The sequence below is a fragment of the Mustela nivalis genome, assembly GCF_964662115.1.
Source record: "Mustela nivalis genome assembly, chromosome: 10".
Lineage (NCBI taxonomy): Eukaryota > Metazoa > Chordata > Mammalia > Carnivora > Mustelidae > Mustela > Mustela nivalis.
Window position 1 is genome coordinate 857,286 of NC_139029.1, and position 16,022 is coordinate 873,307.

The following is a 16,022-nucleotide window of genomic DNA, read 5'->3' on the forward strand; positions in this document are numbered from 1 at the left end:
TGTGGTCTTATCAGGCAGCCGTGTGGGTCCCGAAAGGAACGGCTGAGCTTCAGGACTGAGAACCCATGCAGAGGTGTGTGGGGCGCGTCTGAGGAGGAAAGGGCATGAGGGAGCCCTGCTGCCCCTTCCTGGCCAGGGCTGCTGGCCCCCAGCTGCCCCCTCTGCCCGGCTTGTGCCTGTCAGACAGGTGTGCGCTGGCTCAAGGGCCCAGAGGCCACACCTGCTGGCCCTGCAGGGGCTGGTGACTGGGACGAGTCCGGCATGGACCGAGGCTGGGGTCAGGGCTCTTGGGGCAGCGGGTGCTCCCAGGGGCAGGCGGGGTGGGAGCCGGGCCAAGTGCTGGGTGAAGAGGGAGTCCATCCTGGGCCCCGCTGTGGCCTCCTTGTCGGGGTGGGCTGGGCTCTTGTCCCCCTGGGTGTGGGCCCGGGTGTGGGAGACTAGGGACACCCTGTCTCTATGGCCCCGTGGATAGAAGAGCAAGAGGAGGCCTTCGGTGGCTGTTCCCAGGGGTTTTCTCAGGGGACCCTGAGGGAGCAGGTGGGGACTGGCTCAGGGGCCATATGTAGACTTGGGGGTTGGTGTGGCCCTCCACCCTGTGCTTGGTTCTCCTGGGTGCTGCTGTCCCTTCCCTTTGAGAGCAAGTGCTCAGCTCTTGTTGTGGGGAGGGTGGGAAAGGGGGACCTTGCTCCTGGTTAGGGGACGGGGCCATCCCGGTTCGGGGCCTGTCTTGGGTTCAAGCCCAGCCTGGCAGTCCCTGGGGGCCTGGCCTTTGCACGTATCCAGCGTGCTCAGCTGCACTGTGGGGTAACGGGCACCCCCAGAACCGGGAGCTCCCCCACAGTGTCCTATGGCCCCGGAGGACCCCGGCTCTGCGTCCATCGCCTCACGGACTCTCAGAGTGGGCCTCCGGGTGCCAGGCGGCCTTCTCTGGCAGAGCCTTGCGTCAGGCTGGGTTAGCGGGACCTTCCTCTGGTTGGGCAGCGGAGGACCACGCCCTTGGGGGTGCTGAGGAGGACTTAGGGTGTCTGGGGTGCAGGGGCTGGACCCACTCAACCTGTGCCCCCAAGCGCACCCCTACTCGGGCAGATCAAGGTACCTGAGCTCCCCCGGCTGATGGCAAAAGACCACTGATCAGCTGGTGGCTGGGAGTGCGGGGCATGAGCTGGGATGACAGGTGCGGCTGGTCAGGGGCCGGGGGGCGGGGCGTGAGGAGGTGGGACCCCCCCCAGGGTGGGGCCAGGCATCGGGGAGGAGCAGGGGTAGCCTGGGTTTGAAGAGCTGCGGGCTCTGAGGCAGGAGGGAGCCGCCCGTGTCGGGGAGGGACAGCTGACGGAGGGGCAGTGACAAGCAGGTGGCGGGGGGGCGCCGCCCCAGTCTGGGCCTTGTGTCGGGCCGGCAGATGGGCGGGCAGGTCTTCCCTGGGCTGGGTCCTTCTCCCCAAGGCCGGGTCTGCGTGAGGAGGCCCAGCGCAGCCCAGCGCCTGGGTGGACTCCGTGGTGAGCGAGTGCGGGGCAGTGGGCTGCCGCAGCCCAGAGGGGTCAGGCCTTGGGGCTGGTCCTTGGGACCTGAGGCTGCACACCCAGGGGCCTGGAGCTGGGTGAGGGCGCGGGTGCGGGTGTGGGCGTGGAAGCGCTAGATCCAGGCCCGCGGACTCCGACCCTCCCTTCATGCCCAGGTCCGGATCAGTCCACAGAGGGCTGGGGGCTGGGGGCCAGGATACTGCTTCTCCTGCCCCATTTTACCCCCTCCCCCTGGGGACTGTGGGCACCCCTCAGCGTCTCTGGCAAGTGCAAGTAGGGTCCTCTCCTGGGGCTCAGGCCGGAACGGAGCGGGACAGCATGGGGCGGATGATGAGCAACGTGGGTGGTCCCACGAGGATGGTCACCCCAGGCCTGACAGCGTGTTCTTCGGGTCCCCAGGGTGACCACCTCTGTCTTGGCTGTCACTGCTTGGCCAGGACATGGGGGCTGGTGACCTGGGCCCTCCTCGACACTGCCAGCTGCCTAGTGCCCTCCTGGTCTCCAGCTGGGAGTTCCCTTGGCCTAAATCCTCTGGCCAGCTGGGCTGGACCCGGGCTGGATTAGCACAGGGGGTTGGGCGGAGGCTCGGCAGGGTGGGCAGAGGTGCAGCGGCTCCCCTGCCCTCAGACTCCAGGCGCTGCTTCTCTGGGGATCCTTTTGTGGCCCCGCGGGGTGGGCAGGCTGGCCTAGGGGCCCCGTTGGACTGTGGGGGACAGTTGGACCAATGCCAGAGGTGTCCGAGAGCAGCCCCAGGGGGCCTTGAAGGAAGGGCTGTCAGGAGGAGGCAGAAGAGAGGAGCGGACCCGTGGGGCTTCCGTGCCCCCTGCCATTCCCTGACCTGCTGCTGAGGTGCGGGGGACGCGGGCCGTCTCGGGCCTCCAGGAGCCACCCTGGCTGCTGTCTTGGCGTGTCGGTCCCCGGGCCGTCTGACCCCAGCCGGCCCCGGGGGAGTGGTGGCCTGCCTGGCGGAGGCCCTGCTCTGGGTCGGAGCGAGTGTGACTGTGTCCCCACCGTGGCAGCTTGGCCCACTAGGTAAGGGGGCAGCCCTGCTTGCCCAGCGAGCCCCACCCAGTCCCCCAGCCCCCGGGGTCAGGAGGGTGGGGGCCGCTCCCGGGGGTGTGAGCTGTAGCCTCCTGCCCCTTGGGTCTCCCTCTGGGAGACGCCCGCAGCGCCCCGCTCTGCCCCCCCCCCCGCCCTCTCCCCGCCCCGGGGCCTAGAGGCTGCCGGCCAAGCAGGCAGTGGGGAGGATGAGGGGTCGGGGCAGGGCGGGCTGTGGGCAGGACCCTGGCTGGGCACTCAGGCGGCTCTGCAGCTTTTGCTGGAGGGGCGGACTCCCTGGCACTCGGGGGCCGTGCACCTTTAGCCCCAGTGGGGTAGAAGCCTCATGTGCAGGACACGAGCTGTCGGCGGGGCCGGGACACCCCTTAGCGATGTGAGACTCAGCCGTGTGCGCGTCGAGGCCTGCCCGGCTGTGACAGGAAGATTGCATATCTGTTCTGACAGGGCTGGCCCGTGGATGGCCCCATCTGGGCTCTGTGCCCCCCGGGTGTCTGCTCCGGCCGAAGGATGAGGCCTGGCCCAGGGGCTGCGTTCTAGAACCTGTTCTGGGCCTCTGGGCCTCCCAGCCCCCAGCCCTGCACCACCTGTGTCCCCACCTCCCCATGTCCCCCATGGAGCCCGGCCTCCCTCGGGCTGTGCCCCACCACCCTGCAGTGCAGGGTCAGGGACTGGCTTCCTCCAGGGGGTCCTGCCCAACTTGGCTCCCTGGCGGGCGGTGCCTCCACAAGACGCCCGCCGAGGGTCCCTCACTCGGTGGTTCTCGGGGGGGGGGGTAATTCCTTGGTGCTTCAACAGATGGCAGCTTCCGGGCCTGGCTTTCTGTCAGTAGGTGTGAGGGGCCCAGGGGCCGGGGGCCGGGGGCAACAACTGACCCCACCCCTGGGCCTCTCTCCAGCCCCAGGGGGCTGCTGGCCTGGCCCGGAGACTCCGACCCCGGGGACCCAGGCTGCAGACAAGAGGCCAGGCAGACAGAGGAGGGGGAGAAGGGAGGGGCGCTGGGGGACGGGCTTGTGTTCTGGAGCTGAAGTCTGGTGCTGTCTCCCTGCCGCCAGTGCAAGACATGGCCTCACAGGGTCCCTCTGGGCCCCCAGGGTTCGACTGCGCCGAGTCACCCCTGCCTCCTGGAGGAAGGCGGTTTTCCTGAAGGCCACAGGAAGGGGTACAAGCTCTCAGGAGAAACCCCGGCCTTCCAGCTGCGCGCCAGGGACCTCCCTGTGCCCGGCACAGAGGCCACACTGCGTAGCAGCCCTGGAGAGGGCGTCGTTGACTTTGGGGCAGGTTGTGGTGTCCCTGGGGCTGGCAGAGGGTGAGCCAACGGCCAGAGCAAAGGAAAGCAAAGCCGTGGCGGACCTGGGCCCCGCCTGGGACCGCACCAGGCCCAGGTGCATGAGGGGAGGCGGCGGCCGCCAGGCTGGGCAGCCCCAGTCTCTCCGGTGGGCTCCGTGGGCCCGGAGGTGGGCGTGTGGGTGGTCTCTGCACCCCCGAAGCTCGTGGGGGGCCCAGCACTCACAGCGCCCCGTCTGTCTCTGCGTCCTCCGTCTGTCTGCCACGTCCGTGTGTCTCTGTGTCGTCTGTCTGTCGGCCACGTCCGCGGACGTCCAGTGGAAAGATGTATGAGCGCCATGCAGGCAGGAACCCAGATGGTCAAGCTCCGCGGCGGTGCCAAGGGCCTGGTTCGCTTCTACTTCCTGGACGAGCATCGCTCCTGCGTCCGCTGGCGGCCGTCGCGCAAACATGAGAAAGCCAAGAGTGAGCGGCGGCGCTGGGCGGGGGGGGGGGGGCGGCTGCGGGCAGCTGGGAGGGCAGCAAAGTCGGGGGCTCTGGGCCTGGCACAAGGGTCCAGTGGACGTGGAGCTTTGAGGGGACCTTGGATGCCAGGTAGGGAGGGCTTGAAGCCCAGTGCCCTTCAGGGCCCTGGCCTTGTTCCTGCCTGGCAGAGCCCTCGAGGACTCTGGGGACCAGCTGCTCTTTCCTGGGTGGGATCTGGGATGGGCTGAGGGGCCAAAGGAGCGTCCGTGGAGCTGAGGGACAAGACCTTCCAGAAATACAGAGAGAGAGCCCCCAGCTGGGCACACCAAGGGCCGGGCGTCTGGGCCCGGGGCTAGCTCAAGCAGCCTGGGGCCAGGAGGGGTCCTGGGCTGGGAGGGTTTGTGCAGGGGAGGGGAGGGCATAGTTGATCTCTGAGCATGGCATGGCAGGAGCCAGGCCGAGAGGCAGGAAGGGACACGTTAGAGCCCGCACAGGCCAGGAGAGACCCAGGGGAGCCAGGGCCAGGCCTCAGCCCAGCAGTTGCCAAGGGCACTGTCACTGCCGTGGGGCCTGGGAGAGAGCCGGGCTGGGGAGGCCCCTGGAGGGCATCCGGGAGGGGAGGGCTGGCACTGCCCTCTGGGCCCGGAGGGGTGGACATGCAGTTCTCACCTGCGGCTCCTCCTTGCACTGTTCCCTGCACTGGGTCTGAGTGCGAGGTGGGCAGTCAGCTCACAATAGAGCGTCTTCGTGTCCAGCTGAGACAGAAGAAAACACAGAGGTTGGAGAGAGAAGGGACCAGTAGATGGGGTCACAGAGGTCCTTCGAGGGCAGGGGTGACAGGGCAGAGACTGGCCAGGATTGGAGGGGAGGCCGAGTGCACTGTTTAGAGCTGTCTCTGGCCTTGGAAGGTCTCCAGGAGGGAGGAATGGGGGGCAGCTGTCTGTCTGTCACCCTCCCAGTCCAGGGGCTCAGAACCCCCCACCCCTGCCAGGCACAGGTACGCACGGAGGGAGCTGGAGAGGGAGGTAGGCAGCTCCCCCAGGTAGGTGGGCTCGGCCCACCTGGGAGCTCAGGGAGTGGGAGCAGAAGACAGAGGGGCCCACCCCTCACTGCACAGATGGGGCTGCCCCACCGTCCTTGCCCTGGGCAGGATAACGCCCCCCGCCCCAGAAGGGCATAGCGCCCGCTGGGCAGAGCCAGAAATGGCCGGCAGTAACGGGAGGCAGTGAGAGCTGGATGGAAGGCACAGAGCTGGGGGGCTGGTCCCGGGTGCCTGGCTCCCGGAGGGGACCCTGGGCTGCCTGTGCCCTGCACACGCGCCGTGAGGGGCCCTGCCCCGCGTGCGGGAACAGCCTAGAGACGCCTTCTTGAGCTCAGCGGCTGGGCATCGGCTCAGCGTTCTTCAGGTCTTGCATGGAGGCTCTGGAGCTCCGGGGGCTGCGTGCAGTAAGGGTATCTCTGAAGGCACCTGGGCTGGCGCACACGGAGCGGGTCCTACCACCTGCGGGGCCAGCGCTCACCAGGGGGGCAGCCCTGCATCAGGCTAGCATCCGGGCAGGGACACGAGCTGGCTGGACCTGGACAGAAGAAGGGGCTTGTCTGGGCTCCCTTGCTCTGCAGCCTTGGGCTTGGGGCAGAGGCCACATGCCTGGGATGACTAATGCGAGGGAGGCAGCCCCCTCCCTCCGGGAGAGTGTGTGAACCTCTTTCACACCCGAAGGAAGTGGGGAGCAGACCTTACGGTCAGAGCAGAGTGGGGAGCGGTGGGCTCCCCAGCCTGAGCCCATCTCTATTTTCGAGGGTCCCTTGAAATGTCCCTTCCCCGGCTGTCCCCAGCCTCGCCTCTCCTGCCCCTTTGTGCTGAGCCGGTGCAGCAGGTGGGGGCCCCGCGTGCTGGGCGGGCTGTGACCGGTGCCCCTGCCCCCCGCAGTCTCCATCGACTCCATCCAGGAGGTGAGTGAGGGGCGGCAGTCTGAGGTCTTCCAGCGCTACCCTGATGGGGTTTTCGACCCCAACTGCTGCTTCAGCATCTACCACGGCAGCCACCGAGAGTCCCTGGACCTGGTGTCGCCCAGCGGGGACGAGGCACGCACCTGGGTCACCGGCCTGCGCTACCTCATGGCCGGCATCAGCGACGAAGACAGCCTGGCCCGCCGCCAGCGTACCAGGGACCAATATCCTTGGTCTGGGGGGGCAGGCGTCAGGGAAGGGTTAGCCTCCTGGGGGCGGTCACGCATCTGGGGAAGGGGAGCAGGGGAGGGGCGTTGGGGCTGGGATCCTCCACTCCTCCCGGCCCGTGGCAGGGGCGGGGGCGCGGCTGGCCCTGCTGGGCTGTGTGGCTCCCTAACTCGGCCCCGAAGTGGCTGAAGCAGACGTTTGACGAGGCCGACAAGAACGGGGACGGGAGCCTGAGCATCGGCGAGGTCCTGCAGCTGCTGCACAAGCTGAACGTGAACCTGCCGCGGCAGAAGGTGAAGCAGATGTTCAAGGTGAGGTGGGGCCGGTGCAGGTGCGTCCCCGGGGAGCTGTCCCGCTGGAGCTGCAGGAAGTCCCGGCGGGGCCTGTGGGGGACAGGGGTGGGGACAGCTCGCGTTGGCGGAGCGGAGGCGGCTCAAGCCTGGGGCACGGTGGCAGCCGCTCCTGGGGGCCTTCCCTCGCTAGGGGCATTCAGGCCCAGTCAGGTCCCCAAGGGAAGCCACCCAAAGCGGGCTGCACCCCCTTGCCTCGTCCTCCCCCGGAGTGCCCGGCACTGGCCTGTCCTGCGGGCAGCAGCTCTGGGGCCCCGCTCAGGGCTGCCTCCTGGTTCAGTGGGCCCCGCGTTAGGAGTTCGGAAAATGCCTCTCGGCGGAGACGCAGGCTTTACTGTCCGTAGTTAGTTTCTCTCCTTCCGACCCCCGGCTGGTATGTTGTGGAGTAAGGTGGCATCGGTGGGTCCCTGCTTTGTGGGGTTGAAGGGCAGGCAAGCCCAGCTCCTAGGATGCAGCCTGGAAAGATGATTTTCCGTCTCTCGGTCCCTCTGGCTCTGTATCTCTCGTGCACACAGAGCCAACCGCTGCACTGGGCACAGCCTCTGGGCTTCCCCTGGGCTCTCACGACAGACAGGTGCTGGCGCTGGGCGGAGTGAGGTGGGCGTGAAGGAAGGGGCGAGTGGGATGCCCTTGGGCTGCTGGCCAAGGACTAGGGGGTTCCCAGGGCCCCCCCTGGGAGCCCCCAAGAGGACAGAGCCTGCCTGGGCAGTGAGGAGCTGGCAGATGGCTCAGGCCTGCAGATCAGCTCCCTGCTGACGCTGCTTCTGGGGACCGCTCTGGGGCAAGAGGCTGTTCCAGAACAGTGAGGCTGTCAGGGGCTGGGCAATAGGCTGGCTTAGACCTTGGGGTCCAGCCTGTCCTCTGAGGTGCAAGGAGAGCAGCGCCCCCTCCCAGATGGGGCGCGAGTGTGCGCAGGCTCCCAGGACCTGAAGGTCACGCACAAAGTCCTGGCTTGAAGATGTGCCCAGGCTGGGAGCCCTGGGGAGCCCATGCCCACCGGTCCTGTAGGGACACGGGGCCTCTCAGACAGGCTTCAACACGGGATTCCCCGCAGAGCCCTCTGACCCGCCCCTGGCTTGGCTGAGTCCAGGCTCTGACCAGATCCCCCCGAGGATGCCCAGAGCAGTGGGAGACCCTGCAGCCTCGAGCCTACGGGTGTGTGTGTGTGTGTGTGTGTGTGTGTGTGTGTGTGGTGGCGGCTCTGGGCTGGCTCTAGAGAGAAGGGCGCAGCAAGGGTGTGGGGTGGATGCTGGCCTAGAGCTGTGGGCCCCAGAGCCTGTGCCCCTCCACCATGTCCACGGTAGTCCCCAAGTCCCCAGGCCTCCCCCAGTCCCCGGCCCCTGGCCATCTTCACGGCCTCCTTCCCAGTGCTCTGGAGTCCAGGACAGGAGCACTGACTTCCCACCGGGCCAAGCAGCTCTGATCACTAGAGTCAATTTGGTTGCCAAGAAATTTCAAGATTATTTCCAATACCTGGAAGAGCCTGATCAAAGGAGAGACCTGTATAGGGCAAAGGGCGCCTTGAACATAATTTCGTGAAGTCTGAGGCAACAGCAGTGTGGCTAGGCCCCGCGTGGCCCTCGGGTGCCCAGCAGAGTGGCTCCAGCCGGAGTGGGCCTTGGCCGGCCGGTGACTGTGGGCGGAAGGAGCGGCCGAAGGACTGGGGCTGAGGGGCTGTGCTTTGGAGTCTCATCCTCGGAACGTGTTTTCACTCGCCCCGAGGGCTCGCCGCGGGACGGAGGGCAGGCGGTGGGCGGTGGGCGTCCCTGCGCAGCTCCACCCACACCCCGGGACGGCCGCCCACCTGGCCGTCCTGCCGGCTCTCAGACCCAGGGCGGCCCTCCAACACAGCTGCAGACACACATGGTCTTTGGTCCTGTCCCAGCTGGGGCATGGGTGCTGGCGTCCTGGGCTGAGGCTCAGGGGCCCTGCTGTGTGCCCATCACGGCGCCCATCTAGGAGCAGGCGTTAGAGATCTGCCCCCCCAAGAGGAGTACTCTCCCTGGGCATGGGGACGTGGGGGTGTCTGTGGTCCCTGGTTCCCTGGTGACGCTCCCGGGTCAGAGAGGGCCTCAGGGACCTGCCGCCCGCGCCCCACCCTCGTCACCCCAGGTTGTGTCTGTCGATGAGGAAAGACTGTCCAGACAGGAGGCAGGGCCGCGAGCACTGCTGTCCGTGGTGCTGACCCCACGCCCGTCCCCGCTGTGCCCTCAGCCTCCGGGGGTTCCTGCTCACACCCAGAGCACTGGGGCTGGAGAGGCACCTGCCGCGGGGCCTTTCTGATCCATTCCCAGGGATCGCCATGGCCCCGGGGCTCCTCAGGCTCCTCTGGGCAGCCCAGCCTGCCGTTGCCCGGTCCCTTGTCCTCTGGGTCTGTCCCGGCTCTGACGTTTGGTGTTCCCAGGGTCTGATGCTTCCGGGGTTGCTCCCTGAGGGGTGGGTTGATGAAGGAGTCTGTGGTCTCACTGGCATCCAGCGGGCTCCTGCTGGTGTTGTGAGAGCTGCCCTGCTGGCAAGAGGGAGTCCGCAGCAAGGTGCTCTCTCCCTGCTGTGCAGACGGTACACCCTGCGGCCTTGAGCTCTTCTTGCCACTGGGCACCCTGGTACCATCACAGGCTTAGAGCCTGGGGTGGGCATTAACTCCAGAGCAGCCTATTAGCTGCCACATAGAGGTGTCAGCTCTAACGTGGGATGCTGACCCCCAGATTGGAGTTTTGATTCCAGTGTGGAGTGTTGGTTCTCAGTGTGGGGTGACTGTGCCAGGTTTAGGTGTAAGTTGACCTTGAAGGTCTGGGACTAGGGGAGGGAAGGGTCAGATCTGTGTTAAAGGGTCACTCAGTGGCTTCTTGGTGGGAGAGGCGGGCGGGGGGAGCCCAGTGAATTGTCCGCTGCAAGGATCCCAGACAGCTCTCAGGCTGGGACACTGGGGGACACAGATTTCTGGCCTGCAGGAAGCAGACACAGATGACCACCAGGGGACGCTGGGCTTTGAGGAGTTCTGTGCCTTCTATAAGATGATGTCCACCCGCCGGGACCTCTACCTGCTCATGCTGACCTACAGTGACCACAAGGACCACCTGGACGTCACTGACCTCCAGCGCTTCCTGGAGGTGGAGCAGAAGGTGAGGGCCTGGGCAGCAGCCACAGGGTCCAAGCCTACATGGCCTCCCCTTGGGCTCCCAGGGCCCTTGAACTGGTTGAGTGTGGCTGAGAACCCTTCAGTGTGTGAGGATGGGTGCTAGCCTGGCATTCAGGGTTCCACTCCATGGACCTGCTTCGGTTCCCATCATGGGCCATGCCAGCCTCTTCGAGGTCCCATGGAGACCCTGAGGGACCCTGGGGAAGTTCCATGGCTTCTCCCCTGTGGGCCTCTGAGCAGCTCAGCCCTGACCACAGACACTCTGAGCTTCCTGAAGGGAGCCTGTGCCTCACCACAGCGCCTTTAGCGTGGAACTCCCCGTGGAACGGGGTTCCATGCTCTAGGCATCCCTCCTGTTCCCGCCATGGCTCTGGTTCCCCCCATGGCTCTGGTTCCCCCGTACCCCTGAGCTCCAGGCCCGCCGCTGCTACCATTCGCCCATCTGTGCAGCAGATGCCTGGATGCCCTGGGTGTCCGAGGGGTGTGCACCCCTTTCTCCTAACTCTATGCCCCCCTGCCCATCCGAAGAGGCTGAGGGCTCCCTGGGCATAGCCCTGTAGATGGGGGGTGCAGTGACCAGAGGCTCAGGGATGGGGGCGCCCTTGACCTCGGACCAGGCAGGAGCTGGCTGTTGCTTTCTGTGGTGGGCAGGACGCTGGAACTCTGCAGTGGGAGAGGGGCAGGCCAGTGTCCCTGGGCCCCCTCTTTCTGGAGGAAAGAGCGCTCCTTTGGCAGGGCTCAAACAGCTTGTGGCTCCCACCTCAGGGCCGGTGGGAGGCCACCTTGAGGATCAACTTGCAGAATGGAAACTTCCTGAAACCCTGAGGGACCTCATTTTGGGCAGAGAGTGAGAGGGAGTCAGACTCCAGGTTAAGGAAAATAGTTCTCGGCCACTGGGCGGGACCCAAAATTGGGCGGCTGGATCAGCAGGGACAGCTGAGAGCCAGGCTGGTCAACGTGGTGTTTGCACCAACAGCCCAAAAGTCCCGGGCAGGCATCGGCCGTACCTCGCCCTGCAAAGCTGCCTCAAGCCCAACATCAGAGAGGGCTACAGCTGGGACAGTTCTCCCAGAACACCTCCCCTAACATGGACAGATTGATGCGTTCTGTTCTTGTGGCCGCACTGCTAGAAAAGCTCTGGGGTTGGACAGGAGAGACTTGCACCAGCCTCACGGTTCCTGATGTCCAGGCCAACTCCAAACCCTAACCCTAACCCTAACCCTAACCCTAACCCTAGCCCTAACCCTAGCCCTTACCCCAACCCTATCCCTATCCCCTAACCCTATCCCTAACCTCCTCAGCCCAGCCACTGTGGGCCGCCCTGGGACGAGGCTGTGGGTTCTCTGTCACGGTGGCTGGTGTGCATGGGGGGAGGGTAGAGGTGAGAGTACGGTCCTGTCTGGGATGGGCAGTTCTGACTCATTATTCCCTGTCCTTCACCCTAAGCTTTCTAGAACATCTATCTGGGACAAAAACTGTCCACCAGGAAGGCCGTTTGAGCCCTCAGCCAGGCCTCTGGACTCTGGGCTCTGACCCCCGGTGCCCCCTTTCCCTTCTGTCACCGGTGACGCACCCACAGCTGCATTACTTGGGAATGGTGGGTCTGCATCTGGGACCTGGGGGCTCCAGGCCTGCTGCACCACAGGGCCCTGGGAGGTCACTTGGCCTCTGGCTCCTGGGGTCACTGATGTGCAGGGCTGTCTTGGGCTCATCTTTGTGGTGCAGCTTACCTGTGAGAGATGTGGGGAGGCAGCAGGGGGAGGCAGGGAGAGGAGGCTCCCTGCGCCCCTGGGTCCCTCCAAGGTTGGCCTGGGTCCTGGTTCCCCTGTACCTCCTCCCATACGGGGACTTCTGCCGGGACAGGCCTGGTCCATAGCTCTTGAGTTGCCTAGCCCGGTGGGGATGAGCGGTGGCCCAGCCGATGGAACCAAAGACCCTTCCCCGGCTTCAAGGATCTGAAGCCGTAGACAGTTCTTCTGAAGCCGTGTGACCCACCAGTAGTCCTCTGGCCACCGAGTCCCAAGTCTTGTGACACTGGGGGGCAGCTAGCGTGCCCCCCAATCCAGGAAGCACATCACAGGGGCCTGAACCTCCCCCCGCCGTGGTTAGTCTTGATGTGATGATCAGAGGCAGGGGGGAGGCAGTGGGGGGGTGGTGGGTGCTGCCTGAGGCTACCCAGGCCAGTGACGGGCTAGCTTAAGCCCCTGCTCTGGCCTAGATGGCGGGTGTGACCCTTGAGAGCTGCCGGGACATCGTCCAGCAGTTCGAGCCCTGCCCGGAAAACAAGAGTAAGGGGGTGCTGGGCATCGACGGTGAGTGGGGGCGTGGCTGCGGGTTTGCTGTCCTGGCAGGCCCATGGGGGGTGCGGGCCGGCAATACGAGGGCGGGGCAGCTGGCCCGAGCGGGCAGCTCCCTGTCCTACGTGGCGCGGGGGTGGGTGGTGCTGAGATGAGCCTTGGGGCGGGATCGGCGTGCGGGGCTAAGCGCCCCCCGTGCCCCCGACGCAGGCTTCACCAACTATACTCGGAGTCCCGCCGGCGACATCTTCAACCCTGAGCACCACGGCGTGCACCAGGACATGACGCGGCCGCTGAGCCACTATTTCATCACCGCGTCCCACAACACCTACCTCGTGGGCGACCAGCTCCTGTCCCAGTCTCGGGTGGACATGTACGCCTGGGTCCTGCAGGCCGGCTGCCGCTGTGTGGAGGGTGCGTGCGAGGGGCTCTGGCTGCGGGCCTGGGCTGCGGACCGGCGTCTGCTCTTGGGGACACCGGTGGTGGCTCTGAGTGGCATGGTTGCCCTCCCCCCCAGCGGGGGCTGGGACAGGCTCCTGCTGGTGTTGGCAGCTGAGCGGGAGGTCCCCGCGTGGTGGGTCTGCCCGACCGAGGTCCCCGCGCCGTGGGTCTGCCTGACCAAGGTCCGCCTGCCCACAGTGGACTGCTGGGACGGGCCCGACGGGGAGCCCATCGTGCACCACGGCTACACTCTGACCTCCAAGATCCTCTTCAAAGATGTCATCGAAACCATCAACAAATACGCTTTCGTCAAGAATGAGTGAGTGGCTGGGACTGGGGAAGGGGCCCCTAGCAGAGGGTGGGGGGAGGGGCCACAGGGCTCTTCCTGCCCCTCCCCCACATCCTCTCTCAGGAGGCATGTTTGCAGAGGTCGCAGGACTGACTCTGGGGCTCTCGTTGAGGCTGAGGGTCAGGGAAGGCAGTGGAGCCGCAGGTCTGGGGAGAGGGAGGCTGGTGGGGGCAGTTGGTGACAGATGAGCTTTGGCTGGTGGGTCCCCTGTGCCCACAGTCCCTGTCGCACACACTTGCGGGCCCTGGGGTCAGCCTCCTCCAGCACTGGTAGCTCTGGCACTAATTAACCCCCAGAAGCTGCTCTATGTCCAAACTCAATTTGCCGTCACTCAGCTGTAGCTACAGACACCGTTGAGCAAAATCCAATTTAGTTTCTGGAAATAGAAGACCGCCTCCCCATACTCAGTCACCTTCAAGTCTTGGCTAAACAAGGCTCTCAGGCAAGGAGAGAACTAATTTGATGAGGGAGGGGCGGAGAAGCAAGATTGACTTAGGAAACAGAAATAGACGGGCCCCTCCCGAAGGAGCTGGCCCAAGCCCTGTGTGGGGCTGCCAGAAGGCAGTGGGAGTGCGGAATGGCAGCCTGGGCCTAGAACTGAGGTGAGGGAGGCACGTCAGGGCAGCGGAGCTGGGACAGACAGGCGTTTGGGGCCGCTGAGAACCCAGGGTCTCAGCACCGGGCTTGCAAGCTCTGGGCGCCAGCATGATCTTTGCAGGCAGAGGGTTCTTCCCTAGCGCCTTGGACTTGAGGCTTCAGTCGCTAGCCTGACAAATGGGGAGATGAGTACTTTTGCCCCACGTCCTGTTTGCCCCCCCGCATCGCGGGACTTGTCTCTTACTCTGATTCATGCCCTCTAGGTCGGAGCCACCTCCGTTTTCTAAAAAGATCACGTTACCTATTGGCAAAAATCCAAGTAAAATGTGCACTTGGTTAAAAAGTGAATGAAACAGCTGAAGAGCATAATGAAAATTCCTAGTGGCGCTCCCTGTCCTGCACTGCGCGGTAACACCAATGCTCTGCCTGTGGCGTGGGCCCAGCTGATGTCTCCTTTCTCATGGGAAGGAGTTGGGACCAGTGTTGGGACCCTGGAGCCGTTTGCAGGGTCGTGTCTGTGGTATCCAGGCTAACCAGATTGTCTTTTCAGTCGGTTCACCGCTCCGCGTCACACCTCCGTTGAGTCCATCATTTTTAAACCATGACTTGCTGACTTGCTTGAATGTGTCCCCTGGTTTTCCTGGAGTTTCTAATTGCCTTTGTTTTTTCTTCCCGGGATAAGAACCGCAGGCCTTCTTCACTGTCCTAGCAACTTTCACACCCACTCGGTTGCTTTTCAAAGCCATCGAAGGGCCCCTTCCCATAGTGGCCGGCAGGTCCGTCTATCCGGGCTGCTGGGAAGATCTCTTCATTCACTGGTGCAGGTGACTTGAGGTCTTAGGCAGGTGGGGCCTGGCCCTCCCCTGGCTTCACTCTGTTCTTCCCATGTTGGGGCCCACAGGTACCCGGTGATCCTGTCCATTGAAAACCACTGCAGTGTCATCCAACAGAAGAAGATGGCCCGGTATCTGACTGATATCCTCGGGGACAAGCTGGACTTGTCGTCCGTAAGCGGGGAGGACGCCACCGTGCTTCCCTCTCCGCAGATGCTCAAGGGCAAGATTCTGGTGAAGGTGAGCCCCTGCCTGCCCCTCCCTGGGCCGGCCTCCTACTGGGCCTCTGACCGCTGCTCTGGGGCCAGGTGAGAGACAGTTGCCCTGCTCTAGAGAGTACGGGGCTCCATGCTGAGGAGTCAGGGTGGGCCCTGCCCCCCACCTGGCCTCAGTCTCCCCCGTGCTGGGCCCTTAATCTAGGGACGTCCACGTGCACAGCCCAGCCTTTCCCTCCTGTGCGGCCACAGCAAGGGAGTGCTGGGCGGGCCTCTACCCCGTGACCTGAAGTCCACGAGCTTACGAAGGGCTCCTTCCCTTTGCTGCTTCTTGGGTGGGTGCGGGCTTCCCAGCCCTTGCGGCAGGACGCCTCCCGCGGTTCCCGCCTCCCCGCAGGGCAAGAAGCTTCCTGCCGGCATCAGTGAGGACGCCGAGGAGGGCGAGGTGTCTGATGAAGACAGCGCGGACGAGATGGACGAGGACTGCAAACTCCTCAACGGGGACGTGAGTGGGGCCGGGAGGAGGGTGGGAGCTGCAGCCCCACAGCAGGCTCCGAGCCGCGTGGGAGGAGGCAGGTGGCTGGGGGGGGGGGTACCTGGGTGGTGCGGCGGTGCTTTGCACAGCGGCTAGACAGCGGCCTGTGCTCGGCTGGAGGGGGTGCCTTCCCCACCGGAGACTCGGCCCGAGCTGGCTAGTGGGCTTCCCGCTCTCTGCCCAGAGGCGCTGGGGCTGGGGGAGTCACACAGGGAGGCTGAGGAGTGCAAAAAGGCTCGGCCAGCGGGGCTGGGGGGCTCTGGGGGGCTCTGTAATTAGCTTCTTCTCTCCTCTGGGCGCTGTTCTAAGCCGCTGCTGTGAGGCAGGAAGGCGTTACTTCTCCCTGAGGGGCCATCAGATGGGAAAATAATTGAGCAGGAGCCCAGCCACATAGGCTAATTGTTCTAGAAAGGCCTGAAGCAGCAGAATTCTTTCTGCTTTGGAGGTGGATGCAGATTTCTCTGGCCCCAGGTGACTGTGAACCCAGGCTGTCTGACGTCTACCTTGCGACTCCTGGGGCGCCCGGACTCACACGGCCCAGACCCTGCCCTGGAGGGGTTCCTGTGTGTCAGGGCTACAAGGGGGCGGGGGCTATTCTAGGCGGGGAGGAGCCCTGGAGGCTGCCAGCCGGCCATCTGTCCCTGCCCCCTGCCCACTCCTTGAGGTGTCTGGGAGCCAGGGGTGAGATCCCACATCCCCAGCTGCTTAGGGCTCCTGGAGCCCAGAGTGGCCACCGGCTGCACTGACCTCCTCCTGCAAG

The 16,022-nt window shown here is 65.0% G+C and overlaps 1 protein-coding gene across 1 annotated transcript in view; it reads left to right on the plus strand.

Moving 5' to 3' along the window:
• The window catches only part of PLCH2 (phospholipase C eta 2), a 64,527-nt gene that overhangs the window by 36,617 nt on the left and 11,888 nt on the right, over positions 1–16,022 (plus strand). The window contains exons 3-11 of the mRNA XM_082686297.1: positions 4,182–4,328; positions 6,259–6,503; positions 6,689–6,817; positions 9,808–9,978; positions 12,214–12,307; positions 12,503–12,706; positions 12,932–13,052; positions 14,581–14,752; positions 15,125–15,232. Of these exons, the coding sequence (XP_082542423.1) occupies positions 4,182–4,328; positions 6,259–6,503; positions 6,689–6,817; positions 9,808–9,978; positions 12,214–12,307; positions 12,503–12,706; positions 12,932–13,052; positions 14,581–14,752; positions 15,125–15,232 (1,391 nt within the window). The remainder of the gene's footprint in view (positions 1–4,181; positions 4,329–6,258; positions 6,504–6,688; positions 6,818–9,807; positions 9,979–12,213; positions 12,308–12,502; positions 12,707–12,931; positions 13,053–14,580; positions 14,753–15,124; positions 15,233–16,022) is intronic.